The 18,655-nt window shown below is 36.8% G+C and overlaps 1 protein-coding gene across 2 annotated transcripts in view; it reads left to right on the top strand.

The window, feature by feature from the left end:
- GPR155 (G protein-coupled receptor 155) overlaps positions 1 to 18,655 on the top strand; it is a 47,276-nt gene that overhangs the window by 407 nt on the left and 28,214 nt on the right. For both annotated transcript variants that reach the window (XM_039239225.1, XM_039239223.1), the window contains exons 2-5: positions 4,529 to 5,025; positions 13,133 to 13,532; positions 16,065 to 16,230; positions 17,098 to 17,253. In XM_039239225.1, coding sequence (XP_039095156.1) covers positions 4,560 to 5,025; positions 13,133 to 13,532; positions 16,065 to 16,230; positions 17,098 to 17,253 — 1,188 coding nt within the window. In that variant the 5' untranslated portion in view covers positions 4,529 to 4,559. The remainder of the gene's footprint in view (positions 1 to 4,528; positions 5,026 to 13,132; positions 13,533 to 16,064; positions 16,231 to 17,097; positions 17,254 to 18,655) is intronic.

The following is an 18,655-nucleotide window of genomic DNA, read 5'->3' as shown; positions in this document are numbered from 1 at the left end:
GCGTTCGCTCTTAGGACCTGCGGAGCCACCCAGGAAGACTTAACATAGGGGAAGGGACAGCTTGTCCCCTCCAGTGACAGACAGAACTGCCATACCCCAGTTTGAGGAGCACCTCATTGCACGTACGTCTACGCTATCATTCTCGGACTCTTCCTTTTATCCCGAGGGGTGGCCTCACTATCTGTCCTGGGAGCTCCTGCCCAGGTACCTGGAGCTGCACCAATTTTCTTCCTTACCCCTTTTTGGAACATGTCAGTTACCATGACGTTGTGATTCCCATGTCCTGAGGAAGCTGAGGGACCAACTTTTTATCCCAGGCACAGACCCCATTCTTCCTTTCCGTTTCCACCGGTGGCAGCGGGTCTCTGTGCAGCCTGTTTAAGGACTGCCACATCCTTATCTTGGAGGGCCAAAGTCTGTGCCTGCTGACAAGGGAAGAGGCAGTGCTCAGCGCTCCCCACCCTGGGTCTCTAGGGAGGACATTTGGTCCTCTGCAAGTAGGTGGGTGTGGGTGGATGGTGTGACTGTTGATGTTGAAGAGTGCTTTAATAGTGCCATAGTATATTATGCTTTAACCACAGGATTATGGATATTGGGTGTGTGAGAATAGACAGTCCACGAGTTTAAGGCTTTCTCTTTTAAATAAATCAGAACCCCCTTCCCCATTTTCACTTAATAATGGCAGTTGTTTACAGTCTCAGTGGTTTCTTCATGTTCTCCACCAAATATCAGTGGCTAGAAGTGGTTTGTGTATAGCATTTCTCCACTCCCCACCCCAGTGAGTGGCCAGTGAGCAGACTTTTTTTTTTTTAATGTTTTTCATGTTTTATTTATTTCTGAGAGAGAGAGAGACAGCATGAGCAGGGGAGGGGCAGAGAGAGAGGAAGACACAGAATCTGAAGCAGGCTCCAGGCTCTGAGCTGTGCTGACAGCTCAGAGCCCAAAGCAGGCAGTGGGCAGTCTTTTAACAGGTCACCCTGTTTGTTCTGTTAACAACCCTTGTTTATAATGAGATGAAAAGACTGGATGTGATTTTTTAAAATTTCCATTGGTGTCGTTCCTGTTCATTTTAAAAGAACTCTTTAAAAAGCATATACTCTTCCCTTTGGGGGGTGAGGGGTGGGAGGTGGGAAGAGAGAAACCTTTGTAAGTGCTTCTTTTTTTGGTGGTTTTGACCATACCTCTGTTAGCAAATATTGTTTTTATAATGTTGAGGGACATTAAAGGAATCTTTATGGGTAGGAGCAGATACTTTTCAAAGTTTTTCTCTTTTAATTTTTGAATAACTCAAAGTTAATCATGAGTAGTGCTACAACTATTTGACCATCACCTTGAGAAAAATGAAGAGCTCTCCCTTCCCAGCTGTAAGCTATTTGAGATCAAACTGAATTAAATTGAACTGCTCTTAGTTTGGTATGAAAGAAAAGTTGATAACCTATGACCCATCCCATCTCTCTATTTTTTTTAGTTTATTTTTATATATTTTGAGGAGGGGGGGGCAAGGAGGCAGAGAGCTAGAGAGCGAAAATCCCAAGCAGGCTGCACACTGCCAACACAGAGCCTGACTCATGGCTCGATTTCACGAACCACACTAATCTCTAATTTAGTTTGAGAATCTTTGGGGTTTTTTTTTTTAATGTTTTAATGTTTTATTTATTTCTGAGAGAGAGAGACAGCATGAGCAGGGGAGGGTCAGAGAAAGAGGGAGATACAGAATCTGAAGCAGGCTCCAGACTCTGAGCTAGCTGTCAGCACAGAACCCGACCCAGGGCTCAAACCCACGAACCGTGAGATTATGACCTGAGCTGAAGTCAGACGCTTAACTGACTGAGCCACCCAGACTCCCCAGTTTGAGAATCTTTAATACCAAGTTTGAAGAACTGGCATAAGACAATGAATTATATTTAATTTGTTAGTGTTCTTATGACCACAATTCGTGATAGCAGCTGCTACCATTTCTTGAAGACCTACTCTGTGATGAGTTACTATGATTAACTGTGTATAAAATCTCCAATCCTCAAAATGTTCCTTTAAGGAGGTTTTTACTCTCATTTTAAGGTTCAGAGAGGGCATTTAACTTGCCCAAAGAGTTGATAAGTGAAAAGGCCCAAGATTGGGTTCAGATCTATCTGACTCTTTTACTTAACAACCACTATTTTAGTTAAAACTATTTGTTAAAAAAATTATTGTAATACATTGATATGTGAGTGTGGTACAAATAAGGTGTAGTCAGCAGTAAGTTATTAATATTCCGGGCAATATAGGGAACTTTAAAGAAATAACATAAGACTGGACAAATTTGTCATCTTATTCTTTGACATTGCTTTTTCAGGTCCACACCTATTAGGGACTCTAGATGTTTACTACCTTTGTTTAGCAGCTCCTTACTTCAACTAATGGTACCTGCCCCAACCATTAGCTTTCCCAGGATATAATTTGATGCTTATTTGGTAAACTTCAAGTATGTGATTATTATAGGTTTTGTGGATATTGACCACTCCTGTCTAATCCTGGTAGAACAACACTTGTCTGGATCCAGATTACATGTAAGGCTAAATGGTTCAGTTTATACGAGGGTAGCACAGAGAAAATTATCTTGTCCACACCCCATGTATTAGTTGTTGCTGGTCTCTGGCCTGCTATCTGAGTCGTTCTGATGTCATGTGGTTGTTTGAAAACTTACCCGTTGGCATTGCAAATTTCAGAAATCATGAGCGTTTTTACTTTCTACCTTATATAAGGCCACTTTAGATGGTTAACCCAGAATAATCACTTAGAAATTGGCAATTGTCACCATATTAATTTTGAGTTACTCATGAAAGCTGATTAGTTGCAAAGTTGCCCAAACCTCATGTTCATTGTGTCCCTGGCAGCAAGAGGGGAGTCTGATTGTATTGTAATGCTAGCATAACAAATTCTTTCTTGCTTTAGCATTTTCTGAACATCTTTAGGACATTTTACAACACATGTTGTGTTCTTTAACATTTTAGAATAGCTTTAGAACATATTTTGTGGTCACGCCCTGTCTATAGTGAAGAACTTAGGGTACTTTATCATTCAGAAAAAAAAAAGATTTCTCTCCATGAACTAGATGGTTGCTAAAAGAGAACATTGGTCCACTGAAAGGTGAAAGGTTTGAGGTGACTGGGTGGCTCAGTCAGTTAAGCATCTGACTCTTGATGTCGGCTTAGGCCATAATCTCACAATCATGAGATAGAGCCCCATATCAGGCTTTGGGCTGAGCGTGAAGCCTGCTTGGGATTCTCCCCCCCCCCATGCATGCGTTCTCTTTCTCAGAATAAATAAACATTAAAAATAAAAGTGAAAAGTTAAAGAGCAGATTAATAGTTTAGTCATTCATCAAAATAATATATATATTTTCTATACATAAGTATATATATTTATATATAAATATATAAATATTTAAGTGTAAATATATTAGTGCCTCCTGTGTGCTAGTCACTGTGCTAGGCATTAGGGATACAATAGTGAGCAAATTTCATGCAGAGTCCCTACTTATGTGGCAGTTAAAGTCTAGTGAAAGAGACAGACAAATCAAATAGTCACTCTAATGCATAGTGTAATTACAAACTGAGAAAAGTAGCCTACGGGTAAGGAATCTGATTCTATTTGCAAAAGACTTGGCTATGGGGTTAGTGAAGCCTTACCTGATGAAGCAACTCCTGAACTATATAATTTAGAGGGTGAGCAGGTATTATTACATAGAGAATGGCAGGTAGAGAAGAGAACATTTTAGACCGAACAGCATGTACAAAGTCCCTATGACACAAAGGGGACTCGGGCATTCCAGAAGGCAAATATGTGATGCCAGGATAAAAGGAACTAAGGGTAGCCTGGTAGAATGCCATCTTTTTTTTTTTTCATTCTCTTTTATATGTCACCAAACTTTGATTACTTCGTGCCAGATGTGATTATAAGGGATTTGAATCGGATTTGAATCATTTCAAGTCTTAGTGAGGTAGATAGTAGTATTGCCATTTCACAGATGAAGAAATAAAGTTTTTATGTGGTACTCTACTATATTTTTCTTCTTATCCTATACTCAGGTATGACCACAGGCTACGCATGACTCCCCTGTCCAGTATGTAGCCTTGAGAACTGAAATTTCCCGAGAATTAGGATGCAGGTGGACATCCAGAAGAGACTCTGTGGGCCCCAAGCTCTTACCCGCCAGGTGGAGCTCAAGTGTGGATCATGGGAGAGAGCTATGGGATAATCACTGCAGCTCTCATATTTGCGGATCTTATCATATTCATGTCTAATACTGAAAATAGGCCACCAACATAAATATTTTGAGCTGACCCACCTTTGAGAGTAAGGAGGTTATCATTAGCAAACCCTCTCGCCCCCCCCCTTTTTTTTCATTTTCATTTTTCTCTGGTGGTTGTTGAAGAAAGTATATATATATTTGGCCATTTGATAAGTCTAGATTTGCCAGTATATGCTTTCAACTAGAATTCCTCTTCTTATTTATTGTCACACTGAATCTTTCTTCCTTTCTTTCCAGATATCTGGTTGGAGTTGGAGGGTGAACAAAAATGAATTCGTTTTCCGACTTACCTGCAGAGAACTTAACCATTGCAGTCAATATGAGCAAAACTTTCTCCTCAACAGTAATGCATAGATTTAATTCCACTAATGACCCACCTTCAATGTCAATAACAAGGCTTTTTCCAGCCTTACTAGAATGCTTTGGCATAGTCCTTTGTGGCTACATAGCAGGAAGAGCAAATGTCATAACATCAACACAGGCCAAAGGACTGGGAAATTTTGTCTCCAGATTTGCACTTCCAGCTTTATTATTCAAAAATATGGTTGTACTTAATTTTTCCAATGTGGATTGGTCTTTCCTATATAGTATCTTGATTGCCAAAGCTTCTGTCTTTTTCATTGTATGTGTCTTAACCCTACTGGTTGCCAGTCCTGATAGTCGATTCAGCAAAGCTGGACTATTCCCTATTTTTGCTACACAAAGTAATGACTTTGCATTGGGATATCCTATAGGTAAGTTATTGTATTTTTCAAGCTTTTAAAAAATTCAGATATTTTAGGAGTTAGCAAAATTTAATCATTTAATTTATCTAAGAATTTGTTAGTGATAGATATTTATTATTTCTTCTTATATCTAAAAAATCTTTCAGGGACATTTGGCTGGTTCAGTCAGTAGAATATGTGAATCTTGATCTTGGAGTCATGAGTTCAAGCCCCATATTGGGGGTAGAGTTTACTTAAAAAAAAAAAAAAAGTCACAAAGCCTAATTCCAAATCTCTGTACTTTGTACCACCCCGCAGTGCCTACACCCAAAAGGGGATAAATCTTTTAATAAAATTTTAAACTTGCTCATGTTTTTTCTTAACTATTTCTTACATTAGGATTAATTCTATTTTTCCTCAACTTCAGAGTTTGAAGTTCCTTCAAGTGTCAACCTAAAATAAATAGTCATATCCAAATAAACTTTATGAATCATCTTTCTAATATATTCTTTTTCTTCTCAATATCACATGAAAGAAGTTCAGGTTCCAGAAGGGATCAGATTCTGATTTAAATTATTTAAACAAGATAGACATATGTGTTTATAAAAATAGTTATTAATAAATGTTAGCAGTGGAAATTTATGAGTGACTTTTTCTTACCATCTAGAATATATATTGTCTTATATTAAAGCTTGTTTTTGAGCTTGTTACTCAATATATCAATTTACTTCAATTGAGTTAACTTCTTGCTTAAGAACAAAAATGGTGAGGGCTTTTTACCTTTTCAACTCTTCCTTCTTAACCTTTCCAACTCTTTAGACTGTCTAATTTTGTTTCTATGTGTGTTTGTTCTCCTGATAAAACACCAATTTGAGATATTGAGATATCTTAAACATATTCTTTTTTTTTTTTCCAGAACATCTACCACTAAGCAAATATCTCCTTAGTAGCTACTTTTTATACTTTTATTTTTAAATTCAAGTTTATGTTGTGCTTTGACCATGTATCATAATGTGAGGACCTGAGTATTATGGATATAGCCATCCATTCATTCACTCATTCATAGGGACCTGTTAGGTTCCAATAATTGTTCTAGCTGCTGGGAATATACCTCTCAACAAAGTACTCATACATATTGAATTTACATTTTAATGTGAAAATAACATTAAAATTAAAATAATATCAAGTAATGGCAAGGACCATAAAAACACAGTAGTTTGGAAAGGAATGAGGAGGTACTGTTTAAGGTACGGGGTCAGTAAAGACCTTTGATGGTACATCTTCTGAGCAGAGACTGAAAGAGACGTAATGAAGTGGACAACTGAAAACTACTATTGACTTTCAGATTCCTTATTCAGTAGTTGTAACCCCCACCACCCCCACCACCAAAATGTTATTATTTCGCCACTGGCACCAAAAGGATTCTAGTGAATATACTTTTCCTTTTTCTCCTCCTTTGACCCTCTTCATCTCGCTTGCCAGAAATGGAACTAAATCTCAGAAACTAAATAACTATGAGTAAAGCAGGAGGTTTGTGAGAGAGGGAAACTAGGCTCTTAGATGACTAGGCTATAAATAGAAATTATATAAGTGTTCCTTTAAGGATAATGAATTTTAAAATTAAGGGTGAACCAAGCATTTAAATAAAGACTTTGGAAATAAAAGAGCAAGCAGTTAATGTGTTTGTCCGTCTCTTCAGAAGCATTAATAATGTAAATTTGTCAAGGTATTTAAACCATAAGGACCTTAGAAATGGCTTGGTATTGTAGTATTAAGTATTTAACCAATATTACATTATCTTAATTTGGATATAATCTATAAGTATATAGTTTCATGTTCTCATAGATTGGTAAGTCCATAACTAAACAAAACTAATGTTTGTAACTTTATAGTTTATAGAGTATTTTCTCATATATTTGTCTCATCTGAGGTAGGGCAGATATTTGTAATCCTCAATTTCAAATAAGGAGACAGGCTTACAGGGATTTAATTGTCTTATCCTTGGTCACACAGCTGACAGGTGACTGAGATCCAAACCTAGGCCTCTTGATTATAAATCCTGGGGCATTCTTTTATGCCACACAGTTATATAACATGCCCATTTAATCTTTAGAAGACCTAACTAGCCTGTGTAATCCATTAATATCAGAGAGAATCAAAGTTTTTTTTTCCTTTATATTATTCTAAAAGTGTTCCATAAAATGAGTAGCAGTGGAAAAAGACCTGCAATTAGATGAGCTCATCCATTTTTTTAAAAATATAATGTATTGTCAAGTTGGCTAACATACAGTGTATACAGTGTGCTCTTGGTTTTGGGGGGGAGATTCCCATGATTCATTGCTTACATACAATACCCAGTGCTCATCCCAACAAGTGCCCTCCTCAGTGCCCAGCACTCATTTTTACCTCTTCCCCAACCCCCTCCATTAACCCTCAGTTTGTTCTTTGTATTTAAGAGTTTCTTATGGTTTGTCTCCCTCCCTCTCTGTAACTATTTTTTCCCCTTCCTTTCCTCCATGGTCTTCTGTTAAGTTCCACATATGAGTGAAAACATATGATATCTGTCTTTCTCTGACTTATTTCACTTAGCATGATACCCTCCAGTTCCATCCACATTGCTGCAAATGGCAAGATTTCATTCTTTCTCATTGCCAAGTAGTATTCCATTGTATATATAAACCACATCTTTATCCATTCATCAGTTGATGGACATTTAGGCTCTTTCCAAAAATTGGCTATTGTTGAAAGCAGTGCTATAAACATTGGGGTACATGTGCCCCTATGAATCAGCACTCTTATATCCCTTGGGTAAATTCCTAGTAGTACTATTGCTGGGTTGTAGGGTAATTCTATTTTTAATTTTTTTAGGAACCTCCACACTGTTTTCCAGAGCTGCCACACCAGTTTGCATTCCCACCAACAGTGCCAAAAGATTCTCCATTTTCATATTAAGACAAAATCTCCAAATCAAAAATTTAGTCCACTATTTTCATCACTATTTTCCTTATTCTACATTAGATTATTGAATCTGGTAATAATCATGTTCCTAGCAGTGTGCTAGTCCAGTTTTCCTGATAATTATCCTTCTGAATTTTGAGTTCTAATTTTTTTGTTTTTAAATTACAAATAAATAAATAAAACACTAAAAAAATTAAATTACCAATAATATAAGAGCTCTCGTAACATTGTATTGTAAACAATACCTTTCCGGAAACCAACAGTATACACAAAAGTGTTTCTCATGGATCTGCAGATTGGAAGGTGCGGTACAGAACTGTAGGGCTGTGTATGTGCTCTGATGGGCTTATTTATTAATGCTTCCTGCCTGTCTGCCTTCTGGTCCTTTTCAGGATAAACAAAGAAGACTGTGTCTCTAGAGAGAAGACCCTTTCTTTCTGTTTGTTATGTGGTGTCCCCCAGGAATTCCCACTCTCTTGTTAACAGATAAGCATCATAGATTTTAAAAAATGTCCTTTTAAAGACTGTTTTCTTCCACAATATCAGTCCAATTTATAAGGGACTCAAGAGAAGGCAGATAAGTTAATGTAAGAAAATTAAGTCATGTTTCCTTTTTCTGTATATTATGACAATTATAACAGCCTATGAAATTACATTTATCTATATGTTATATATATGATTTATATATAACATATAGATATATATTTTTATATATAGATAGGATTTATCTATATTCAAGTGACAATGCTACAGTACATTTAACAGACTGAAAGAGAAGCTTGCCTTTTTTTAGAACAATTCTTTTCAAAAGTACTTTAAGAAATATGAGTCTGAGAAGAAATCAAGAATCTACCAAGGTGAAATGTTGATTTCAGCAAATCAGAATGGTTCCCTACCTCTGTCATTAAAAGATACTAATAAGGCATAGTTAAGTCCTATAATTTATTCTTCAAACAATGCTGATAGCATAAGTACCCCAACTAATCATAATTATGCTCTAGTGCTTGAGCTGTAAACAGAAAGGAAATGAAGCATTTAACTATATGCCATTAAATAATAGAATGATCTTGTCCGGGTCTTAGTGTTATTTGCTAGGGATTGAAACCTGGCAGGAATCAAAATAGGAGACACAGTGGGTGGCTAATTTTGTCTCTTAGTTCCTCATAGTGGGATTCTCTCCTGCCCCCAAGAGCCTTATTTGTAGGTTTTAATTAATTAGAACTTAATAGGTGATACAATCATTATAAATCTAATTTGTTAGTATAGGTCACTGCTTTCGTATGTTTTTCAGATTTGAAAAACCATCTTTCAATTGGCAACAGAAGCAGTGCCAATTCATAGATAAATGTATAACTTTAATTATGCAAATGAATGACAGATTGAACTGAAATTTCCATGTTGAACCCTATTCTTGTAATTTAGCAATTATTTATTCATTCCCAATTTTTTGCTCTCCCACCAAATTTTACCTTTTTTGCCTTCATATACCTGTTCAACTGGCTTAAAATAATAGTAATCTGCCTTATAAATACTCAGAATAAGAAAAAAAAACCTATGTACAAAAAGAAACAGGTTTGAGAGATAACAGTTAGATATAAATTGCTGTGTGTTACAAAATACGTTTTTTTAAAAATTTATTTTGAGAGAGAGAGGGAGAGAGCGAGCACAAGCAAGGAAGGAACAGAGAGAGGGAGAGGGAGAATCCCAAGCAGGCTCTGAGCTGTCAACGCAGAGCCCAACACGGAGCTCTATCTCATGAACCATGAGACCATGACCTGAGCTGAAATCAAGAGTCAGATACTCAACTGACTGAGCCACCCAGGCGCCCCTACAGAATACATTTTTACTTTGAAAACTTGGACATTCATTGATATGTTAATTCCATTCAGCAAATATTTTCAGATGTGTTCAGCACTGCACTGGGGACTGGGAGTTATGACAATGTGCCTTCAGGGAACATAGAATGTGGTGAGAAACAACTTACATGAAACAAGGTTCCAGAGCCATCCAGAGAGGAGACCCATGACATAGACTGAAGACCTAGATGGGAAGCATTGGTACCTGAGACAGGCCCTCAAACTATAGGCAGGATTTAGGTGAGGAAGGAGAGGTTTTAAGAAGTTGGGGAATGATGATCAGCATGTAGAACTCGTAATTATGAACCTGGTGTTTGTCCGGGAAAATTGTGATATTAAACACTGGTGGAGGCTTCACATGAAAGAATAGTGAGTGATGAACTGCCTGAGGAAGGCACCACACTTGTGGAGACTGGACTGTAAATGCCGACAGAAAGGCTTCAGAGCTGTTCCTGTGGGAGGTGAGCACTGTGGGAAAATCATAAATTTTGAAAGCTAAGATTTAGATGATCCTGTCAGCAGTAAGTAAAATGAATCAAGGGAGTGGTCAGGAAGAACCAAAAGAATATAAGTTGATAAACATTAATCCAACTTTGAGATTTTTGACTAGTGGTTCAAGAGGAGAAAATACAAAAGATCCTACCTAAGAAGAAAGTACTTGGTCATTGCTCAGCCGTAGATAAGGAAAGGCTGCTGCTCAAATTCACATTGAGCTTTGAGTTTTTATTTTTGTTAATGTTCATTTATTTATTTTGAGAGAGAGGGAGAGAACAAGAGAGTATGAGCAGGGGAGGGTCAGAGAGACAGGAGAGAGAATCCCAAGCAGGCTCTATACTCCCAGCACAGAGCCCAATGCAGGGCTTGAACTCAAGAACCATGAGATCATGACCTGAGCTGAAATCAAGAGTCAGACACCTAACCGACTGAGCCACCCATGTGCCCCTGCATGGGGTTTGTAAAACAATATAAAGTCCATTATCAGATGGTGATTAAGTGCTAGTGTGCTGGGAATGGTAAGTTTCTGGAAAAAGGCCTTAACTTAAGGGGTTCTGTGTGGTAAAAGTTGTCAAAGGGAACACTTTGTGCATTTTATTGGGGCCACTTGGGAAAATTCTTGTACTCTGAAACCACAGGCTTTTTCAAAATATGCTCTCTATTTTAACAATTGAGTGGTTAGCAGGTATGGAAGCTTTCTCTTAGAGATGGAATATCTAAGTAGAAGTATAGCTGTCTAGAAATAGTTATCAAGAGTGATGCTTTTCTTTTACTCAAAAGATGAAACCTTATGAAATGTGAAAGAACACCACTAAGAGATATAGGTGGAACTCATGTATCTAATTTGGAAATTAGTGGAAAAGAAAGAATTTGTGAAATTTTATGTAATCAAATGTTTTGCTTAGCCACTGCTTCATTTCAGAGGTATTATAGACCTCTGTACGTGCTTAGCTGAAAAGAAAGGGAATAGAATCCTACAAAAAAGTAGGTTTTAGCTCATGAGAACCAGGTAAACTTCTAAAGGTTATACAATCTAGTTATGTAACTTTAACAGGAAAGACATTAACTGAACTTATGTATTTTGAGTAAGTAAACAAATATATTTTCCTACCTGTGAAACTCTATCTTAATGTAAATTGAGAAGTCTAATCTTTTACAGTTTTGCACATGATTGCCTCTGTCTTTGCAAGTGATTGTGGCTGTTCATTTTTTTTTTTTTAATCTTTCTTTCTCAAACTCCAATCATTTATGAATCAACCTTTGTGTTAGGTTGAATTTCAGAACTCATTGCCAAAACTGTACCTGGAGACCAGGTTGCTTATTCCAAGGCTCTGTGTTGTTCTGATCACCCCCAAAACAGACCACCAACCCTCATGTCCACCACCAAACTTCATGCTAGAAGTCTGATCCAACCCACCTACCTCCTTTCAAGGAGATTCATTTTATGCCCTGGTTAGGTTCTAAAGTCATGCATAGTCCTACCCTTGAAAAAATCCCTTAAGTCACCCACAAAATACAGCACACATGCTTTGTATATATTGTACCATTTCTCATTAAGTCTGACACAGCCAGATTTTTCTCTAACGTTGTTCATTAATGAACAAGGAAGTGATTAGTTTGCATTTGGGAACATGTTTGATGGGGGTGGGGGGAATGAAGCTTTTGTTTTCCTAAGAGAGTATAGTTGAATTTGTGTTCATTAAATTGTGTACTGATGTGACTCTACTGTATTCCCCTCCCAAACATTCCTTAGATCACCTTTTCATTCATAATTCTTCAACATCTTCAGTGGGTCTTTCTAAAGGCATTCATTCCTTCTTATTACTCTCAAATGGAGGCCACTTATTTTCTCTTTGCCTGTATCCTACATGAGCAATAGTAGGCAGAACTGGCATTCTCATAGCCGCCTTGTACCTCTGCCAGGCCATCATTCTCTGCTCTTTTGCAAGAACTGCTGTTTTGGGGTTTGTGCTGCCTGCCTAGACCATTCATCCTCATGCTGTCATCTGCTGACCTCATTCTGATCACTCCTCCTCATTTAGTGAAGACTTTAATACCTGGCTCATTGTCGTCCTCTTGACTCCCAAATTTTGCCATTGTCCTCTTTGACTTTAGCATCCATGTGAATACCATTAAATTCTCTGCCCTTTCAGTTCCCTGACTTCATCATCTCCAGTGGTGTTTACTCCCTTTCAGCCACCAATTCCCATGCCACATCCAGGACCTAGTCTTCTGGGAAATACTAAGTTCAGTAGCTCACAATCTGACTTACTCTGAACTCCTAATCTTCCAACTGCTTGTCATACTTGGACTTCGAGACTTCCAGTCCCTGACTCCTCAACTTTTTATCTGAGAGCCATCTTTACCTCTTTTCCACTATAACTTGAACGCTATCTTTTCATTGTTCATATTTTTGTTTGTAGTCTCCTCCTCTCTCCCCAACCCTCTGTAGGCTGGCTTCAAGAGAACCAAAGTACCTTGTTGCTCTTACTACTTAAATGTTTCATTTCTTCCTTTTTCTTTTAATAATTCTACAATTCTGTCCTTTTATTGAGACTACACTCAGCCTCAATTAGTGGGTTTCACTAATAATTTTTTAAAGTTGATTATCATTTTATAAGCTAAATATTTAATGTAGTGTGTTTTTCTTCCTTTTAAGCTTTATTATTAAATTTTACTTTTCCAAAGTAGACTAATGAGATCATTGTGCACTATTTAGATTAATTTACAATATGTTATAATTAATCATGGAAAACACTATATGCATAATTTATTAATGCATTTCTGTGGTACTCATTTTTAAAGCAATCTTAATTCATGTTTTGCAGTTGAAGCTTTATATCAAACTACATACCCAGAATATCTCCAGTACATTTACCTGGTGGCACCAATATCTCTTATGATGTTAAACCCTATAGGGTTTATCTTCTGTGAAATCCAGAAGTGGAAAGACACTCAAAATGCTTCTCAAAACAAAGTGAAAATTATAGGACTTGGACTTCTGCGTGTTTTACAGAACCCAATAGTATTTATGGTTTTCATTGGCATTGCCTTCAATTTTATTCTTGATCAAAAGGTGCCCGTGTATATGGAAAATTTTCTAGATGGACTTGCAAACTCTTTTTCTGGATCGGCTCTATTTTATCTTGGTCTTACAATGGTGGGAAAAATAAAGAAACTGAAGAAGTCAGCATTTATTGTACTAATTCTTCTCATCACAGCTAAACTGTAAGTTTCACTTACTTAATGTGGGGATTGTCCTTTGTGAAAGCCCTATTTAGCCAACTCAGAAGATGTGTCTATGACTATTTTCTCCTTTAAATAACCTGATAGTAATAATTCCTCCTAACTAAGTAGTTGTGATTTAAAGGAAAATGTGATGTTGGCATATTGTGGAAAGTTATTTCCTTATTCTTTGTAGATTATTCTTTCCATTTTCCTGACAGAAGATGAAGACTATTGGTTTCTCTTTAACTTTTATATAACTTTACTTAATATCTACTAATGTCCCAGTTGATCATATTTTTAAGGAATTTTACAGGATTTCTGAGTTTTCTAAATCTTTTAAAACCCTATTACCCGTGACAAAAACAGTAATTTTGAACATAAGCTTTTGTTCATGAATTTGGGGGAAATATTCTATAATTCTGTGGGTAGTTGAACTTTCTAAATAGAGCTAAGTCAGTACAAATGATTATTATCAACAATCTGATCCTGGCCTATCAAATTAAGTTTTTTTAATCAGTTTCTTAGTCAATAGTTCTTCAGCTTACTTAGCTCATTAGCCATGGAGTTATACTTCTTTGTGGTGTGGGTGACATAATTTTACTGTGACACTACCCCGAGACATTTGGAGCGTACTGAACTATTGAAATCAGCTCTTGTATAGTGAAATTCACAAGAGCAGTGCAATGTGAAATAGCATCTATATTTTCAAAATAATTAAAATGAATATAACTTTTGAAAATTATTTTTGGTGTGGTATTATGCTTCTTGGAAATAATGAATTAATTAGTATTGCCACAGTAATAAATATGGTTCTAATGATAATAGTATTGTCAACTTAGAGTTTAAATATTCTAATTTTTAAAAATGACCATGTGTAGCCTGCTTGGGATGCGCTCTCTCTCTTTCTCTCTCAAAATAAATAAGCTTAAAAAAAAGATTTTTTAAGCCCCAAATCATAATAAAGACCAGGGCTTTTTTCCAATAAGAAGTTTAGTAATTTTCTTGAAAAAAAGTTTACTCAGAGTATAGATCCTTTTTTTTTTCTTTTAACATTTCAACTTATTAGTAAAGAAAACAAGAAACAGCAGCTACAATTACAACTTTTACACATTTTTTGTAAGAAAATTATTTGTAGAACAAAAACTGAGTTTTCTCCTCCTAATCCCTGCTGTTGAAAGTATTTTTATTTTTTTATTAAAAATTTTTAATGTTTTTATTTTATTTTTGAGACCGAGAGAGACAGAGCATGAGTTGGGGAGGGGCAGAGAGAGAGGGAGACACAGAATCTGAAACAGGCTCCAGGCTCTGGGCTCAAACTCATGAATGGGGAACAGTAAGATCATTACCTGGGCAGAAGTCAGATGCTTAACGACTGAGCCACCCAGGTGCCCTGAAAGTACTTTTAGAATGTTGTTACACTTAGGGGCATCTGGGTGGCTCAGTTGATTAAGTGTCCAAATCGTTGGGTTTTTTTTTTTTTTAATGTTTATTCATTTATTTTGAGAGAGAGAGCATGTGTGAGTAAGCAGAGGAGGGACAGAAAGACAGAGAGAGAATTCCAAGTGGACTCTGAGCTGTCAGCACTGAGCTTGACTCAGGGCCCAATCCAGTGAACTGCGAGATCATGACCAGAGCCAAAATCAAGAGTAGGACACTTAACCAGCTCAGCCACCCAGGCTTCCCAAACATCTGACTCTTGATTTCAGCTCAGGTTATGATTTCACAATTGGTGGTTAGATGAATGGAGCCCCACATTCAGTCACTGTGCTGACAGCATGGAGCTTATTTAAGATTCTCTCTCAGGGCACCTGGGTGGCTCAGTTGGTTGGGCATCTGACTCTTGATTTCAGCTTAGGTCATGATCTCATAGTTCTCAAGTTCGAGCCCTGTGTCTGGCTCTGCACTGATAGCACTGAACCTGCTTGGGATCCTCTCTCTTCCTCTCTCTGTACCTCCTCCTCCCCCATGTGCACATGCACTCTCTCTCTCTCTCAAAAATAAATGTAAAAACTTAAAAAAAAAAAAAAAAGAAGAAGACTCTCTTTGGCCCTCTGCCCCCTCCATGGCTTGTGCAATCTCTCTCTCTCTTTCTCTCTTAAAAAAATAAATAGGACTCCTGGGTGGCTCAGTCATTTAAGTGTCCAACTTTGGCTCTGGACCATGATCTCATGGCTAGTGAGTTAAAGCTCCACATTGGGGCTCTGTACTAACAGCATAGAGCCTGCTTGGGATTCTCTCTCTCTCTCTCTCTCTCTCTCTCTGCCCATCACCCCCTTGTGCTCTCTCGCTCACTCTCTTTCAAAATTAATAAGCTTTTAAAAAAAGAATATTATTACACTTAAATGGCTCCAAGTTGAATTCTTGATTATTTCAAAATGTTCACAAGTAGGCATGCAGAGAATATGTGCATGCAAATAGATGCACCTTCAGGGCAGAAGAATATCCTAATGCCAAGTTCACTAGAACAGTCTCCCCATTGGGGACCAGCATGCTTTGATATCAAGTGAATGACCCATTTTTTGTTTTTTTCAGCCTGGTGCTGCCACTTCTGTGCAGAGAAATGGTGGAACTCTTGGACAAGGGTGACAGTGTAGTGAACCATACAAGTTTATCAAATTATGCATTTTTGTATGGTGTCTTTCCTGTAGCACCAGGCGTGGCTATCTTTGCAACACAGTTCAACATGGAAGTCGAGATTGTATGTATACACTACTCTCTAGGTGTGCTTGTCCGGTTAGGAGAAAAATGAATTTTTAAAATGCAGAAATCAGCATTCTTTTATAAGAATTTGATACGTGTAAGCTACTTCACTGTAAATAAGGAGGCATCGTGTAATATTATGTAATAATAGTTATTTAATCCAGGGTCTTCTCAGCTGTATTTTTTTATTAGTCTTTTTAAATTTCAAATATCTCATTGTTGTACTTATCCTGAAGCCTAAAGATTATTTACAGAATGGTAACTTTTGAAATTTGGGGTAAAAAAAAAAAGCTTCATTCATTGATAATTCAACCAGCAGATGTAAAACAGCACATAATCAATCTCAGTAAATAGCTAAAATTAATTAATACCATATTATTAACCTTGTCTAAGCATATTATACATGTTACTTATAGTATTACACTAAATGTTTTTGAAATACAGCAAAGTAACCAAATTATTTAACAAAGGTTACTTGCATTATTTAATCTGCATGGTAGTTTTTTTTTTCCTATTTTATTGCCCTGTATTTTATGAAATAGTGTGGAAGGAAACTGGTCATCAGTTTAATTAGATCATTAATATGGTTTACTTTCTAGAACCTAGAAGATTACCATCAGCATGGGATGTCTAGTGTTGGTTATGTACAAATATTAATTGAGCACAGGCTGGAAGAGACAAAGGAACTTAACTGTGTTTTCTTTTAAGGACCCTCAGAAAGAGGAATTCAGTATTAGAGAATATGCTTTTTACTGACTTTTGCTTGTATTTTAGAATGCCTTAGTGTGGTGTGGCTATTTAAAGTTTAGAGTAATTGTTTATTGAGACTGTGACCCTTTCCTCAATTTGATTTCATTTTTTGCAGATAACCTCAGGGATGGTCATAAGCACATTTGTGTCTGCACCAATCATGTATGTTTCTGCCTGGTTACTAACCTTTCCCACTATGGACCCTAAGCCATTGGCATATGCCATCCAGAATGTTAGTTTTGATATAAGTATTATCAGCCTTGTCTCCTTGGTAAGTATGTCTCAGTGTAAAAATGAATGAAAACCACGAATGAGTTTGAGAATAGCTTGGTAACAGAAAGTTAGGGATTTAAAAATGTATTTTAAAAAATCTCTTAAGCAATAGAAAAAGCTAAGCCTACCCTTAAAATGTACATATCAGCCTTCTGAGTTGCGTCTTTCGTTTTGAGAATTAGAGGCACACAGAAGACAAGGCATGAGATTTAGTCAGACCTGGATTTGGATTATGCCCTATCAAAAACTAGCTGTGTGTCTCTAAACTTCAGTTTTCTCAACTGTGAGCTAGAGATACTAATTTTACCTATTTCCATGGGTTCTTTTAAGGATTGCATGAGACAATATATGTGAAAAGCCTCTACAAATGGCAAATCACGATATAAATACTAGCTGTTGTAGAATCAGGGTTGGAAGTGATCATCTATCCATCCATATAGTGTTAATGAAGTTTCATGGATAAATCTACTTCAAATTAAATACTTAAACATTTGACAACTAGAGTATTCTGTAGTTCATGTTGCCTATGGAATTCAAGCAGCATTCTGGTTGAAAAAAAAAAACAACTTTTACTGTTAAGGAAAAGGAGGTAGGAATGAACATGTGTACTGACAACAAATAAATGTGTGATTAATGTAATTTTTAGGAAACTTCAGTTCTGTTACATCTTGTTAAAATCTGTGCCCTTTGATAAGAGGACTGGGGCGGAGATGATATAAATGTTGATTGAATTGAGGGGAGAAGAAAGAAGGAAATTAAGCAGCATACTTAGCTGGCCGCTTTAGAGGGAGAATAGAAATCCAGTCCTTTTAAATATGAGGAATGCAAAACAGTTCATCTTAAGGTGGGACATGGGTGTTGTTTCAAGTAAGACTACTGGAATTTAGATATTTCATGAGCCAATATGGTGGAATCAAAAGAGGAAAGCTTAGAATAATGCATTGTAACTGCATCCCACGAAAGATCTTTTCCTGAGTAGTTGGCTATGAGCCTGTGTCCTACTCCAGCCACCAAAACTAGGTGAAATTAGGACATGGCCCTGGTCAAGGCATTAGTTCTTAAAGACCCTGTCATTTTTGAACAGTTAATTATGATAAGAGAGCTCCATGCTTTTTTTTCCCCAAAGTATAAATGACATGTAATTACAAGTTTCAGGAGTACATCATAGCAATTTGATATTTTTATACATTATGAAATGATCACCATGATAAGTCTAGTTACCATTTGTCACTATTCAAAGTTATTATGTTATTTACTATGTTTCCTATGCTGCACATTAAATCTCCAGGACATATTTATTTTATAACTGGAAAATTGTACTTTTCAGTCCCCCTGACTTGTGTCACCTGCCATTCAACTCCTCCCCCTTCTGATGGCCAACAGTTTCCTGTATCTATGAG

This window comes from Hyaena hyaena, unplaced genomic scaffold (genome assembly GCF_003009895.1).
Source record: "Hyaena hyaena isolate Hyena2069 unplaced genomic scaffold, ASM300989v1 scaffold_154, whole genome shotgun sequence".
Taxonomy (NCBI): domain Eukaryota; kingdom Metazoa; phylum Chordata; class Mammalia; order Carnivora; family Hyaenidae; genus Hyaena; species Hyaena hyaena.
Note: the sequence above shows the minus strand (reverse complement) of the source record. Positions and strands in the feature narration are given on the sequence as shown.